Here is a 16,849-nt window from a genome sequence, read left to right as displayed (position 1 = left end):
ACTCAGGTTTTAAATTAATGAGAAACGATATTTAAAGATTAAAACGTAATTTCTCATCTGCATCATCTTTCTAGTGCAATGATAGTGAACCTTTTAGAACTTTCAATGACAATAAATGGCAGGTTGAGACATGCGTGCCACAGGTCTGCCACCATTCTTCTAGGGCAGTAAAAATCTTACCCAAATGGCAATCCTCTGAGACTGTGTAAAAGAAGATAGCATAATAAATGACCGAGCCAAAAACACTGAGTGAAAAGCTAGCCATGGATCTGGAGAAGACGCTTGAAATTCATATATCTGACTAAGAACACACTTCCAGAATAAAGAGCTTCTAAATCTATAAGAGAAAAGATCGAGAACTCAATTCAAAAGAGGATGAGTGGGCCGGGGATTTAGATCAGTGGTTTTGCTGCCTACCTCGCAAACGCAAGGACCTGAGTTCGATCTCTGATACCAAAAGAAAAAAAAAAAAAGGCTGAGCAAGTACTTCACAGTATATGCAGTGGTCACATGCATGCGAAAAGAAAAGATGTTCCTTACTTTCCTCGGCTGAGGAATGTAAAGTTAAAACCACTAAGATACCACGATCCCTAGCACAAATTTCAAGGATGCAAAGCAACTGAAACTCGCACATGCTGCTGGTGGGAGTGTAACTGGTAAGTGGCTGGAGAAAATTGGGAGTACAGTTAGAGCTAGACATTGTAGCCCGTGATCTGGCAGTCTACCGGGTAAAGGGAAATGAGTATCATGAGCAGGTACCTTTAGGAGTTAATTTGACAAAGGACTGTAAGAGGATGTTCATGACCACAGCAATGGAAAACTACAAACAATCCCAGATCCATCCACAGTAGAGTGAAGAAGTACAGATTCATATAAATACTAAACAAACCATTGGTATGTGAACATGAATGAATTGCACAGATGTACTGTGAAGATTGATGCCTGATAGGAACAAATATGCACTGTATGAGTCTATGTATTTAAAGATCAAATACAGCTAATGTATGATTATAGTGGTGAGATATCAATTGCCTTTGGGGAGTGCAGAGGTAACCTGACTGGTAATGGGCATGAGTATCCTGGCTGGCGGAAAATGTTCTGTATTCGTTCTGTATGTGATGGTTATGAGTACATAGGAAGGTAAAAATTTATCAGAGATTTACATTTAAGATTAGAGCATTTCAGTGTATGTATCTTTTTGGTCCCGGGGATCGAACTTGGACCTTTGTGCTTACGAGGCAGGTGGCAGAACCACTGAGCCAAATCCCCAGCCCTCAGTGCAGGTATCTTAACAAATGAAAAGACTACCTTGTCTTCTGTAGACAGCCCCAGTTCGTCACTGCCAAGTGCATTCCTGGGCTGCATCTCCAGCAAAGTTCTGAAAAGCGTGTTGGACGTCACTGTCAGGAACTCTATCTCAGCATTGGGGTGGAGGCCATACAATGTTGGACTCTCTGGAGGCAGCATTTCCTCGATGTACTGGTGGTAGCCTGAATAATCCAGATAGGGAGGGGCTGCAAAGCCCGGTGCCAGCATGAGTTCGTCTTCAGTCTGCAACCAGAAAGGAAACGTCAGCCCGAAACTGGGTTGGGATACTGGCAAGAACCCAGCATGATGCTAGGTGAGCGGCAGATTCTACAATGCTTCCCAATCAGTAATTCTGTTCTGGAGGCTGCCTCTGGAGAGGACTACAAGGGAAGTACGTGAATCCTGTTCTAAGAAAGCTTGGAGCGATGTGATACAAGGAATGAACCAGTGTCCTATCACTGCCTACTGGTCACTGCTTAGATCCACTGACTCTCCCAAACACCCCCATTTTTCAGAGAAAATAAAAATGGACATTAATTTGCCTAGGCAGATGTTTGATTTTAATCTTAATTTTGAACTCACTTTAGTATGCATCTATAGTCTATACTTTCCTAGTCTACCGTACTTTCCATGGTACTACTATGAGTCATGTATAATGTAAACATTACAAATAACTTGAAAAATATGTGGATATATAAGGCTAAAAGTAAAAGTCAAATTGCTGCTACCCCCTAGGACCACAGACTGGTATGCAGGGGAAAGTCAGTGGTATCTCAGGATCCATAAACGGGATCCGTGGCTGACACACACTGCTGCTCAATGCACAGTTGCCTGGAGAATGAAAGACTGCAGTAACATGGCCTTCCTTGCGCTCGCTTCTTTGATGCTCTTGGAGAGGGGTGGACATTCTTTACAGAGCGATATTTTGAGCAGATGCAATGTGAACACCAATTCCAAACCCTCAAACTCAGAATGTACTTGAATCCAAAACACTTATGGGACTGAGACTCTGTGCAGCCATAACCAGAGTCAATCAAAGCTTATAGTTTTCCAATAAACAGAATAATCTGAGATTTTGTCCAGATGACTCTCCGTTCTCGAGGCAGTTAACATCTGTTTCAATTTTCCCACTCACTAGTGCTGAAAGTTCTGTCTATATTTGCACATATATGTATAGGAAAATGCTGTTTAATCATCACAACATAGTTCTTTTCTGGCTAGATTTTTTAAAAGTCAGTTTTCGAAAGTACATTGTATCTGTGGCCATGTGATACTGTGCTGTGAACCTTCACTCTCACTGGGGAGTGTTCATTAATCCATTCAATAATAAGCACTCGGCCACACAGCAAACCTGGGAAGCCAGAAAACTTAATATGACCTAGTTCTTAGTGAACTTGAGACTCTAAAGGGGACAAAATAAATGTGACTTTCTACAAAGTCATGTTATCTGTGAATAATGTTGGTTTTCCTCTCAAATCTGCAATCCTGGATTGCTGAGAGAGCCTGTGACCTTAACAGCAACGCTCTAAGTTCTAAGGGCATTATTAATATTTAAACCTGTATTTCTCCTTTCACTTCATACTAAGAATTTTAAGTTATCTAATCCTTCATACTGCCAGAGACAGAAATCTTGACCCAATGAAGTGGGAAGGGACAAGGGAGACTACCCTACCATCCATATCTCTAAGCTTGGTTTTGGCTATTTATTCACATCATCATTTCATATAAACAAGAATAATCAGAATTAAAATGCCATTTGACTAAGAATGACCCAAAGGAAACTGTACAGGAAAATTAAACTTGTTTTTCTTTAGTAAAAATGTGCATTAAAAATCCCCAAATTGAATTTCATTCTCTGCAAACAAGGACTTGGTCTTTTCTCTTAGTGCTCACTAGGCCCCTCGAAGTTTTGAAAGGCAGCAGTTAATGTGTCATTTAAAACAAAATTTCAAAGAAAGTAACCAAAGCTTGAATCACGTGGAAAAACTAAAATGTGGCAAGAACTGGATATTTGAGTGAATTTTCATAATGCTGGCGGGACTCCAGATGGAAAGACAACTAGGCAGTCTGTTCATAGAAGGCCTTGTGATGAGCAAAGCAAAGAAACAAACTCAAAAGAGCCTGAGGCCTACAGCAGGCAGACCTGGCTTAGTTCCCACCCCCTAATGGTTTGGTGGCTGTAAGAAATGAGAGTCTTTGTTTTAGTCTTTTCTTCAGTAAAATGGGGCTCATAATAGTGACTTAATGGTTGTAGCTGTGAGAATTTAATAAGGTAGGCTAATTGCTAGAACCCAAAGCAGGCTTTTACACATAATCTTCCTGTGTCCTAGAAGCGGATACAGTTATAAAGTATGTCTTGATTTTCTGAAAGGAAAAACAAAATCTGAGAAAGTTTAAATTCCTAATTTCATGTCAACTAAAGTTTGAAAAGCAAGGTTTGGTTCATGAATGTTCCCCTCTCAGGGAAGATTTCAAAACACCCAAGAAGTCTCTGAATCCTTATTCTGACTCTAGACCTTACTTTTCACTCAGGCTTTTATGAAAACTGCTTCTTGATAATGAAGCCCTAACTGAAGGGCTCTCTTCACATTTCTTGCCTTTGGAGGAGAGCCATTTAAGAAGGTGCTGTTATGCCTCAGAGATTGCCCATTCTAAAAGAAACCTTCTCCAGAGAAGAAATGTACAAGTGGCCAATGACCACATGAAAAGATGCTCGACATCATTAGTCTTCAGGAACGTGCAAATCAGAGATAGCATTCCAGGATGGCAAGAATAAAAAAGTGTGGGCAGTAGCAGTGTTGGTGAGGATGCAGAAAAAAAGCCTTCATACACTGCTAGTGGAAAACACTTAAGTGGTTCCTCCAGACACTGAGCATACCATTTGACCCAGCAGTTCCATTCCTAGGCATATTCCCAAAAGAACTGAACTCATAAGTCCCTACAAAATGTATGCCCTAAATTTAACAGCAATGTTATAATAGCCAAAATCCAGAAACAACCAAAATGCCTACCAATGAACAATATAGTGTATCTATCAACTCAAGAGTATCTGATTATAAAAGGGAATGAGATTCTGACATGCTACAGGGATAGCTCTTGACAACATGTTAATTAAAAATAAGTTGGACACAAATAGCTGCAATATCAAATGATTCCATTTATCCAAAACGTCCAGAATAGGTAAATCTACAGAGACAGAAGTAGACTAATGCACTTCTTTATTTTTTGTGGTACTGCGGATTGAACTCTGTTCCTTGAGCTTGCAAGGCAGGCAGCAGAACCACTGAGGTAAATCCCCAGCTAGAAGTAGATTAATGATTGCCAGGGTCTGCAAAGTGGGAAGTACCATGGTTGGGGTGGACGGGAAAATGGTGAGTGATTTAATGGGTACAGAATTTTTGGTGGTTGAAGATGATGTTCTAAAGTTGTGATAATGGCTGCACAACTGTGCAAAACTTTAAATTCTGCAATTTAAATTGGTAAATTTTGTGGTGTGCAAATTATATTTTAGTAAAACAGAAAAATCAGTGGATTCCTCTTCAGGCAGATTCAACTTCCATATCATGAAAAAAATAATCAAGGATATGAAGACATCTGTGGAGAAAGTGCTGCAAGGCACAATGATTAGAAACTGGAAAAACCAGCAGCATACTTCCTGCTATGTTGACCTTATTGGATTGTTGCCCTTTTCATGCTTTCTTTTCTGGCATTTAATAAAACTTTACCCCTCCAAGTAGACTTGGTAATGACAAGAAGCTCCCAGGTAGCTGTGAGTAAAAACAAATACACATGCCCTTGTTCTCTGGGTCACAAATGTGGTCTGGAAATGCTTTTGGGATTTTCAGAAATTACTGAAAGTTGAATGGCATCATTGTGTTGCCTTTAGAGCTGAAAAGTGCAGTGGTGATTTTCTAGAGGATAACTTATTTTACACACAAGCTGAGGTCTGGAGCAAAGCTAGACAGGAAGTTAAGTAGCACAACTTAGAATTCTCTTCTACTGGGTTTTCCTTGTTCTCAGTGCCCCCACACCTAGGAGTTCAAACATGCCTCAGTGTTTTGTGATGTTTGTCGACCTGACAACACCCCAGCCAGTGCAGTATGGCACACAGCAAGACTGGTCATTGGAGTCTTTGACGTTAAAAGTCCTAGTTCTGCTGCTTAGTAGCTGTTTGACCTGGGTCTGAGTTTCTTTTTCGATTAAAGGAGATAATGCCTACTCTGCAGGATTATAGTAAGAAAAGAATAATACACCTGAAGTATGTGGTAATGACCTCTGATGCAGCACAGGTGTTTAACAAATGGTTTCCATTGCTGTCATCATAGGCTAAGAAATGGAAGTCAAATACAAAGTGCATATTATAATTTCATACTTAATAGAAATACTGTTCACTTAGCACTTTATTCTAACATTAAATCTGTTCAAACCTAACAAATTCATGAGTTGGTTAATTGTCTTGTAGGTGATGAAGGTGAGGCTAAAAAAGTTCAGTCCTATGTCTAGGATCGCAGAGCAAACACAAGATCGTATATTTGAAAGGTTTTATTTATTTATTTTTTTACCTCAATCCTTGGATCTTAATTGTAACTTATCATCAAAATAGTTTGTGCTATATGATGACTTTCTGTGTTAGTTACTTTCTCATTGCTGAGATGAAAATACTCAGTACCCCAAGTTAAAGGAGGAAAGATTTATTTCAGCTCACAGTTGGTAGATGGTTTAGTCCATAGCCCACTGGTTCCAAGGCAGGGCAGTATGGCAGAGGAGTATGGGAGAGGAGAAATAATCCATCATGTGCAAGTGAGAAGGCAGCAAGCAGAAGCAGCAGCAGATCTACCTTTCTGTCCCTTTCTATTTCATCAAGGCCACAAGCCCATTGATTGGTGCCATCCATACCCAGGGTGAGGCTTCCATTATCCGCATTCTATCCACATTCACGCAGCTAGTCCAGGTGCCTTTGAAACTACCCACTAATGACCCCGTGAGGCTTTGTGGGGACATCGACATCTAGATACACACCACTTTCAAAAAATAACTGATAATTTTCTAAAAGTTTACTGTATTATTTAGCACTGCCAAGTACCTATGTTATATGTGAAAATGTTTTCACCCTTAATTTTGCCCAAAGACACTTGGGCACTGGAGTACTCTGAATGCAAATTCATTCATCCAACAAGAAACTCATCCTTTCTCCTGACACCAAGAAACTGTGGTGACACCTAGTACTGACAAAAGGATTAAGACCCTTTTCAGCAGCAGAACTTCTTGGTGGACACAATCCTGCCAAGTACGTACTGAGTTCATGAAGCAGTGCTGCCCAGAGAAAGTGTAAAAAGAAATACAAGATCTATTTGTTCCTTCCAAGGAGCCCTGAGTCATCTTCTCTGAAATAGTTACTGTGTGGTGGTCAGGGATTTAGCTCAGTGGTTCTGCCGCCCGCCTTGCAAGTGCAAGGTGCCCCCCGCAAGTTACTGTGTATAGATAACCTCATCCACAGCTAACTAAAGTGGCTTCATGAAAACAGTAAGTACCTTGTCAATTTGCAACTTTAGTGCACAATTTTAGGTACAACAGGTATTTGAAAAGATCAAGAACCTGCTGATCTGAAAAAAATATACATGTGATGCCTGGATTGGCTGCTTAGACCCGTTTTCTAAGTACTCAAGCCCTTATAAAACCCCCAGTCTCTACCCTGTAATCATAACACTCTGGGAGGCTGAGGCAGGAGGAGTATTAGTTTAAGCCCAGCCTAGACAATTCAGCAAGACCCTGTCTCTAAAAACAACTTTTTTAAAGGGCGAGGGTGCAGCTCGATGCAGAGCCCCTGGTTCAACTCCCAATACTGCACAATCAAAATCCAACAACCAGTCTCACCCTGATGGCAGACTCCTTTCTTGGAAATGCACCTGTTCTCCCTTGTTAGTGTACTCAGTCTGAATAAACATTTTCTTACTCTGATCTTGGTCAGTTCTTTACTGCCCATGTCACCAGCAGTCATCTCACCAACTTGTGTGGCAGACACTGCTGGAAGCATTTCAATTCTTTTGATAAGAGCAGAACTTTAAACAACCTATTATTAATCAGGTTCTAATGCAACAAAGATACTGATCTGCAAATACATTAACGAATGTGAGAAGTGGCAAAAAGACATCCTGCAGATGCTGAAGTGTTAGATCTCCTTGCTAACAATATACACGGCAGGAGCAGGAAGCCTTGTAGGACAAAGTAACAGATTTGCAGCATCTGACACAGTAAATGCATTAATTTCCCTTGCTGAGAAGGTAACACTGTCCAGTGAGGACTCAAGCTTGCAAATGAAGCATTTCGATCCTGAAAATCCCACCAGATCGGTGTGGAAGGTCAGGTACCTACATTTCTAAAGGGCTTACACACACCAGTGATGCCCCACAGGTCTCATCACCTACATTTACTTCACAATTATTTGAATGGGAGTTCAGACTTGTGAAGGTTAATGGACTGTCTCGTTCCGCAACAGTAATTCCCCCCTTAGCCACAGGCCAGAGCGATGGAGGGAACCTTCCAGGAGCTTCCTGCTCTGCCCCTTGACCTCCACCCTCATTGGAAAAATCAGCCTCTGTAAAGGTCAGTTGCTGGCACTGTTTATCTTTCCCATCTCCATGGTAACTTGGAGCTAGACCTCTTCTGAGGCACGACTTGCAATTGTGTTAAATAGAAAGTATCTTTAACATGTGAAATCCTGCTCATTAGAAAGGAGGACGACCAGGAGACTCACAATGAGAAAAACACTTACAACAATGGTCACATAGCAGGGAAGTCATTTTGTTTCTTCCTTGTCCCTGAAGTGTTTAATGCTATTCAAAGTAGTAAACAATAACCTGTGTCCGGTTTTATTAGACTGTAGTATCCTCTAACACATGATTACATCACTGCTCAAAACCTAGAGAGGAAGGTGATCACATCTGCAATGCTTGTCTGAGATGAAATTTTCAGGAATTATAAACGAGGTTGTGCACACGACTAAAAAAATCCTTTAGCACTGCTCTCTGAACACAGGAGGTGTCTTGCCCAACAGAAATGGGATGGTATAGAACACTGCTGTGCTTCACAAGTGTCCGTTAAAGAACCCTGTGTTAATGGTTGAGTCACAAGCGTGTGGCTATGGGGTGTGGGAATCCTTTAGGAGGTGGCGCATAGTAGAAGGAGGTGAGGATGTTGGGGTGCAGTCTTGAAGGGGCTGTTGGGGCCCTGGCCCCGCCCTTTTCCTTTCTCTGCTTCCTGACTGCCCTAAGTGCACAGCCTCCTCCCCAGTGTACTCTCACCATGATATACTGCTATGCCACAGGCCCAGAGAATGGGGCCAACTGACTATGGACTGAAACTTAGGAAACCATGAGCCAAAATAAACCATTACCTTTTTTTTTTTTTTTGAGACAGGGTCTCACTATGTAGTTGAGACTGACCTGGAACTCACTATGTAGCCCAGGCTGGTCTCGAACTCACAGCGATCCTACCTCAGCCTCCTGAGTGCTGGGATTACAGGCATGTGCCACCACGCCTGGTTTTTTTTTTGTGTGTGTGTGCCATTACTTCTTTTGAACTGATGATCTCAATTGTTTTATCACAGTGACAGAAAGCTAATACAAGTGCCCCAAGTCTTCTAGGACTGGCTTGGGAATAGCTATGAACCTGAGTACCATTAGAGAGACAGCTCACATGAGGAAACCATGGCTGCCTCCCAGCTTCTTTAGTGTGAAAAAGAACAGCACTTTTACCAGAAAGAGCTCTGCTTGTTAATGTTTTCTACAGAGACACAGGGTCAATACAAGGATAAAGGAGAAAAAGATGCTGGGTGTCTAAACCAGCACAGACTGATCCACCCCTTCATCAGAGGAGCGGGATGAAAAGCTCAAGTCGCCACGTTTTTCTTTTTAAAGTATATTCACATAGAATGTCAATAGGAATTCCATAGTCCTATAATGTGTTAAGGACTAATGCTAATTTATCTTTGTGTCATAAATGTTATTGTTTTTAACAGGTTGTTTGAGAGAAGATCCAGTGCACTTAGTTCTTACAATGCACTTAGTTAATATTATTTGTGTCATTCTCATTAGATTTTAATTTCATTTTTATTTGACAAATACTAACTATGTGTTCTTGGAGTACAGTGTGCTATTTTGAAACATTTACATTGTGGAATGATTAAATCAAGGTAACAAATCCATTAACTACATATTTATGCACCCCATTTTTCTTGAGCATCTATTTAGTAAGGTGCTATTGACCCAAATTTATAATATGCTGTGATTTCTTTGGCAAGTAAGAAAACTACTGTGAAATGCATAATAGAACTAAAATCAGGGCTTACATTCTGGCTCCCTGTACTTGCTGAGTGGTCCACAGCTGTAGTTTGCCTCTATTTTGGTCTGTACAGTGGCGTGACAGCATCAGCTCTGTGTGGCTCTCAGGGATCTGGCCCTGTACTCCAGTGTGTGTGACAGCACCTCCCCTTGGTATATCCCATATGTGCATGAATCATCACCGAGGAGTCTTACAAAAATGTGGAATCTTTTTCTGCCCATCTAGGAAGGGGCCTGAGATTCTACATTTCTAACAAACTGCCAAACTCCCATGAAGACAGACCAGAACACACTAGCAAAAGGCCGACAACATTTAAGAATTAGCCATATACAGCAGTAAAGTTATCTTAACACCAGAATTTTCTCTTCAGTGGAATTAATTAGAAAATGTCTTACCAGGGATGGATTCATGAATTCCTCTAAATACACCCGGCACAGTCTGCGATCCCAGACATCTGTGATGTGGCCCCCGTACATGATCTCACCAAAGAGATAACGGAGGTCTTCCCATGGGACCTGGGGACAAATTCAGGCAGATGTTCACTTCCCGGGCCAGAGTGTCTGCCTCAGCTAGGCCAACTAGTGGCACATGCCCCTCTAACACAATGATCCCAAAGCCTTTGTCAACAGAGGTGCCTGAAAGAGGTGTGGATGTTGTTTAAGTTTCTGTGCAGAATTTCGTGGGAGAATTATTTTCAATGTGTCCTAAAACATTTGGTGAAAAACTTATTAGTGTTAAAGTATTTAGGCAGATCTTAAAGAAAATGGAATCATTTCTAAAATATGTTACGCAGGAAAGTTTATATATTCAAACTCTCTAGAAATCCTCAGAGGATGTTGGTTCATGGAGCCTTGGAAGTTTTACCTGTTTTTTATGACTTGATTTGTATCAGTTTTTACTATCTGATTGAAGAAAAGAAACAGCCATACAAGCACAAGGTCCTGAGTTAGATCCTCAGTTAAAAAAAAAAAAAAGAATTAGAAAGAGAGAATCAAATTTAATACAATTTGAATTAGGGGAGCATTTTGAATTCTGTCACTTCCTAAAAGGCCAGGCAAACAAATCCCTCTGCCACTGACTGACTCAAGGGCTCAGTTTAAGGTCTGACTGGCTGAGGGACTTTTGTAAAGGTTGTACCTAATGACTACCATATTGTAGCCAAGAAATCTCTATCTCCTCTTTACTTGGCTTAGCAGGATTTGAAGCCTCTCTTTGGTACCCTTTAGCTTTCTCCGGGTTTGCAAAACATGCCAGTGTGTGATAAAACCTTTGTAGACAGGAACCTTTACACCCTCGGGGGCAGTCTATTGCCTCCCAATGGTTCAAGTAAAAACATAATTATAGCCTTTGCTTGTGCGTGATGTGACAGAACAGAACAAGTAAAACTGCTCCAAGTATTCCAATGTACTTGCTACAAGTTTATTTGAATTTGAATAAATGAACCTCAAATATGCCTTTCTTTTAAGCTAGCTTGTTGTGCAAGAGGAAAAGGGGCCAGAGTGCAACATGTTCTCTCTACCCCGCCACGGACCACCTGCATCCAGCTGAGATGACGGATTGCTTAATTCATTGTCCTTTCTGATTGCATCCAACGTATGCCTTTTCTGTACTTTAGTACTGTATCTGATATGTATCTACATCATGATTTTAAGTAGGTAAAGCTCTGTTCTTTTCAGCAACTGATTTTCTTTCTCCTAAATCTGATCTTTGTCTTTGATATGTATCTTCTTGAAAACGGTATCTGTGTAACCAAACTATGTGCACATTTCAAACATTCTTGAATTCTGATAACCTGCTCTAGGATATGTGGCAAATAAAGAGGGTAAAGACATCTGAGGGACAACAGGGTGCGCTGACAGCCAAAAGCTGTCTTGGCCTGAAACCTCCCGAGGAACAGACGTAGATGTGAGAGCCAGAGAAAGCACACTTGTCAACTCCTCCCTTTCATTTCTACCTCAATTATGTTCAGGAATCGCTCAAATAGGACAGTAATCCTGGATTCAGCCTTGGGGGACAATTTATACAGAACTTGAGTATAAGTGTTAAGTGACCCTTTTTTTTTTTTACTCTGAACTATTACAATAATCAATTTTATGTGCAATACTTTAAAAAACACATGATGAGGTCAACACAATTGTTATTCACTAGACTGGCTAGGGCACACTCAAAGTGTACAGATTGACTTTAATTTCATAAATTAAGAAGATAGGGAATATTAATTATCACAAACTATATTAAAAGCATTTATTTTGGAAACAACGTATTCAAAATCTGGCCCTTGGGAGAACACATCCATGCCGTGTGCCAAGTGTCCCTATTCTAATAACAGTTGAATCACCACTAAAGACTGAGGAATCATTAACAACAAGAACTGTAATGGAGGCCACCAAAAGACGTATCTCCTTAATATACACGGGGCTAGTAAAGGCTCATATGGAAAGTGCGGCCCAGAGCCCAACACATTGGACTTGATAACCCCATCCTACTTTTTTTTTTTTCCATCCCACTTTTAATGATTTAACTCAAAATCATTAAGATTTTGAGGTGAGGTTTCCTTTGCAAGGACTAAACCAGAAAGTCCTTAGGAACGAATGGCTCTTCCTCTCTGAAATTCAATCACTAGGTTGGTAAGAGTTTACACAACGGCTGTTGTCGAGCATTCCTGTCCCATCCCTTCATCTACCTTTAACTTCAAATCAAGGAGAATGTTACCGAGAAAGTCACAACAAGGTGGCATCCTTAATACATAATAATGACATATGCAGGAAGTGCACCATTATTTATACATGTGACGCACTGTAAATTGCTTCCATCATCAGAACTAATTGTAGTGATTATTAATGCAGTGCTATGAACTGTCAGAATTGCTGTATGTAATTACATTTGTGCAAATGCTTCATTACCTGCCTAATGAATCTGGCATATATGCACATGTAAACCACTGTTTTTGTTAACATAATGAAGGGCATTTTTTTTTTTTTGGTACCAAGCTGCTGATGTAGAGCTAGTCCGACCTGTCTTATAAAGTTCTATCATCCAAGGCTGGAAAACCCTTGATCTAGTTTATTTTCACATTTGGCAGATTAGATAGACAGACAGACATATAGATAGTCAGCTATTTCAATAATAGCTTCACAAGAGATTGTAATCCATTCTGATAGTGTCCCCAGACGGAGAGATTCAGTACATTCCTTGGAAAGGGTTGTCTGACCACCAGCACTTACGTTAGGGTTTGCCTCCAAGTAGTTGTAGAGGACATGGGCACAGATGGTAAGGTCTCCAGGGTTGAAAGGATAGCTTCGGCTCCAGCCTTGGGAGCCAAATCTTAGTCTCCCCGCAACACAGGCATGGAAGTAGCATAGAGAAAAGAGAATGCTTTTGAACTCCTGCTCCTTGGAGCATACCTCAAGTGCCTCCTGGGAGAAAAGAAAATAAATGCTACATTATCCATCATATGGTTTGTAAGGGCAAAGGTGTGTTTTCAGGAATCTTGTGAAGGACCGAGGGAAGATATGCTACTGAGAGATAATATATAGCAGTGACCAAAACATACAGCAAATGCTTGCATGAAAAATTTTATCACAGTAAAAGACAGTGCCACTGGTCCTCCACAAAATATTGCCCTCCCCAACACGTCCCATTTTCTCATTTCTGAAGCAGTTCTGGAAGTTCTCTTTCAGAAATGTCTTTCGTTAGCACTGTCGTGGCTGCTCAGTGTCCTGAACTGATTTACAATACTTACCTTTAGGGCTGGGAATGTGGCTCAGTGGCACAGTGCCTGCCTAGCAAAAGTGAGGCCCTGAGTCGATTTTTAGTACCAAAAAGAAATTTACCTTCCACAGTAATTTTGACTTTGGGGGACAGCCCAAAGTTGCATGGTACCAGATGTGACAAATACGGTGGGTGAAGACAAGCTATTTAAAGTTTTTGGCAGACATGGCTGCACTGAGAGTGATGTGTGACAGCACTGTCATGATGGGAGCTCAAACCATCTGCCCATTTCTCAGGCCATACGTATCATTTCTTAAATGCTCTAGTAAGGCCTTATAATATTCAGAGTTCACCATAGTGCGCAGTATTCCTCAGTATCAACTCAGCTTGCACAATTTTATCAGGGTCAAAAACATAACATCATCTTGATATTGTGTTGTGATTAATGCAATGTTTTTCAAAGGAGAACTGTGATTTTCATTGAGAACTCAGAACCTCGGTCTCAGGATTGTAACCATAGACATGATTTCTCCATCTCCCATGAAGACATTTTTTTAAAAAGCTGAAATTTAGGGCCAGGGATTTAGCTCAGTGGTTCTGCCGCCTGCCTCACAAGTGCAAGGTCCAGAGTTCGATCCCCGGTACAAAAAAAAAGCAGAAATCTGAATCCACACAATCATGCAACTCTTCTGTGTTAATGCCTTGTTCAGGATCCATGATTTAGGTCACCCTTGGAAGCACACCTTCTCTCAACTGTAGCTCACAACCAACTGACTGTACTTAACAGGTTGCAACTTCTCACACATTGTTGCTAAGGTCTGATGTACCACTTCTTGTACTGAAGATCCCCGTCTTTCCAGTGGATGGAACTCGGTAGTGGCATTCACTGTATTTTTTTTTTTTAAATGGGTACCTATCCAAGAAAGAATAAGAGGTGATTCTCTGACACTTGCAAGTCTTTTAATTTAACAGGAATCTGTGTATTCGACTTGTTATTTTTCTGAATGCTTCTAAGTTCTGCACAAAATTAGGCAAGTTATTTTATTTTATTTAATCTTTATTTTTATTAGTATATGTCTGTGGTACATAATTGGCTACAGTCATTGTGGGGGAGTTGGTACATGCACATAACACATCTTAATACTTTTTATATCCCCTTCCACTGAGGCCTCTTTCCATCTCTTAGTCCCTTTGCCATTTGTAAAAGATCTACGTCTGTTTTCTATCATAAATCATTTACTTTGCTCTCTGATTTATTTGTACTTTGGATTTCTTATATAAGAGAAGCCATGCGATGTTTAAGCTTATATGTTTATTTCACTTAACATGCTTTCAAGGTGCAGGCATTTTCCTACAAGTGACTCAATTTTAATCTTCTGTGCAGCACAGTAATACTCTATTGTATACATTTTCTTTATCCGTTTATCTGTTGATGGACAGATAGGCTGCTTCCAAGATTTAGTTATTATAAGTTGTGCTGCTATAAACATGAGCATGCATGTATCACTGTAATAATATGTCTAACTCCTTTGGGAAGATATGTAGGAAGGGAATAGCTAGGTCACATGGAAATTCTATTTTTAGCATTTTAAGGAAACTCTATTGATTCCATAGTTGTTGAGTAGTTTACACTTCCACTAAAAATATAGATGGTTTTCTTTTTTCCTGTAACCTTGCTAACATATGTTATTATCCGATTTCATGATGGCAGCCATTCTTTCTGGAATAATGGAACCTCAGTGTTGTTTTAATTTGCATTTCTCAAATGGAAGAGATGGTGAACATTTTCTTCATGTATTTATTGGCCATTTGTACTTCTTCTGAAAAGTATTATTCTGCTTGCCCGTTTTTAATTGTCCATATTTTGAGGGATCTGATTGTTTTAAATTCTTTATATGTTCTAAATATTAGCCCTCTGTCCAAAATGTAATTATAGGTAACTCATTTTAACAATGTCTGTATTTCTTGTGTCATTTTTCTCTGTAAAAATTTCCTTGTAAAATCTAGATGACAAGTTTACCTTCATTGCTGGCAGAATGCTAGTTAACCACAGCTCCTCATTCTTCTCTTGTTCTAGAGTAACAGAGAGCACCAGGGCACAGGGCCACCCACTGAAAGACTGCTCACTTGTGTCCTTTGAGCCAGAGGTACCATATGACCAAGTTTTTGCCAACAGCAACCAAGCAAAGGTGACACGTACAACTTCCATGCCATTTGCTTAAGAGGAAACAGCTTGCCCCAGTCATCACTCTTTTACATTTTGTTTGGGCTAGAAATGATGACAACGGGCCACCCCTGGAAACACAAGTCAGGCATGGGAGAGGCACCTATCAACTTGAGTGTGTAGAAGATCTCACGAGACAGACAAGCCTACGGGGTGTGAGAGAACTAACTGCTATTTTGTTTGAGTCGGTATAATTTTTCTATTACAGCAGCTTAGTTAGGACCTTAACGAATATCTCTATGACACATGGTCTCCAATGAAGTAAGAGCAAAATTCACTGTTGGGATAACTGAATGCAATAGGAAACCTACTGCCCTGAAGACTAGACCTGTGGGACTTTTTTTTCATGCAGAGAGAAAATCAAATCCTGGCATGCTACATTGGTATGGTTAAGGCCCCAACAGTGGTAAAAAGGAAAGGAGCTGTCCAATCTATGATTTAAAGTACTTTACCCATTCTCAAATTTGGAGTTCTCTGTGGCGAATAAGGTCAAGAACCCGATGACTAATCAGTCCTTTGGCTTGTATCAGGGAAAGATGAGGTCAACATTTGCACTTTCCAGCCCAGTCTTTAAAATGGTCAAACCACAGCTAGTTCATGTTTAAAATGGATTCTGACAACTTGGGCCACATATAAAACGTAGTTAGAACTTTTGGGAAAAAGAGACCAGTTCTGACCTGCCCAAGGGACTTCTGGTACTAAACCAAAACTAGGATTTTCCTTCCATGGGCCAAGAACAGAAGAATATTTCTTTTCTTTCTGGCATGCTTTCAGCAGAACCCAGGGCTTCTACCAAACACAGCTATAGAATTTCCAAGGGAATGTCAAGCTGCATGTAGTGCAGACCTATTGAAATCACTATGCCATTTTCAGGTAACTCCCAGGGTTTGTAAATATCAGACATTAAATGTACAATCATCAAAAATAATAAACTTCAAACAAAAGGAAAGCTTGTGGAAGAAGAAAAGCAAAACCATATAACTATGAAGGATGTTAAAAATTTTACTTTTAAATATAGGACATTTCTGGGAGACCCAATGTAAACATAAAAATTTCACACCAGAATTATGATCCAGCAAGATACTTAACAGTTACATGAATTACATACAGGTCATATAAAACACAGGACACTGTAATAGCTAAAAATATTAATTCAATATATTCTTGTATAAGGGCTGGGGATTTAGCTCAGCGGTTCGGTGGCCTGCCTTGCAAGCACAAGGACCCAAGTTCAATCCCCAGTACCAAAAAAAAATTTATATAAAT

General features: G+C 40.3%; 1 protein-coding gene across 1 annotated transcript in view; it reads right to left on the bottom strand.

Annotated features, from left to right (window-relative positions):
• Dnah11 (dynein axonemal heavy chain 11) overlaps positions 1–16,849 on the bottom strand; it is a 174,595-nt gene that overhangs the window by 6,896 nt on the left and 150,850 nt on the right. The window contains exons 40-42 of the mRNA XM_033757147.1: positions 12,873–13,064; positions 10,044–10,163; positions 1,309–1,551 (exon numbers count right to left, since the gene is read on the bottom strand). Of these exons, the coding sequence (XP_033613038.1) occupies positions 1,309–1,551; positions 10,044–10,163; positions 12,873–13,064 (555 nt within the window). The remainder of the gene's footprint in view (positions 1–1,308; positions 1,552–10,043; positions 10,164–12,872; positions 13,065–16,849) is intronic.

The sequence above is a fragment of the Fukomys damarensis genome, unplaced genomic scaffold, assembly GCF_012274545.1.
Source record: "Fukomys damarensis isolate Sample0158 unplaced genomic scaffold, DMR_v1.0_HiC HiC_scaffold_4, whole genome shotgun sequence".
NCBI lineage: Eukaryota > Metazoa > Chordata > Mammalia > Rodentia > Bathyergidae > Fukomys > Fukomys damarensis.
Note: the sequence above shows the minus strand (reverse complement) of the source record. Positions and strands in the feature narration are given on the sequence as shown.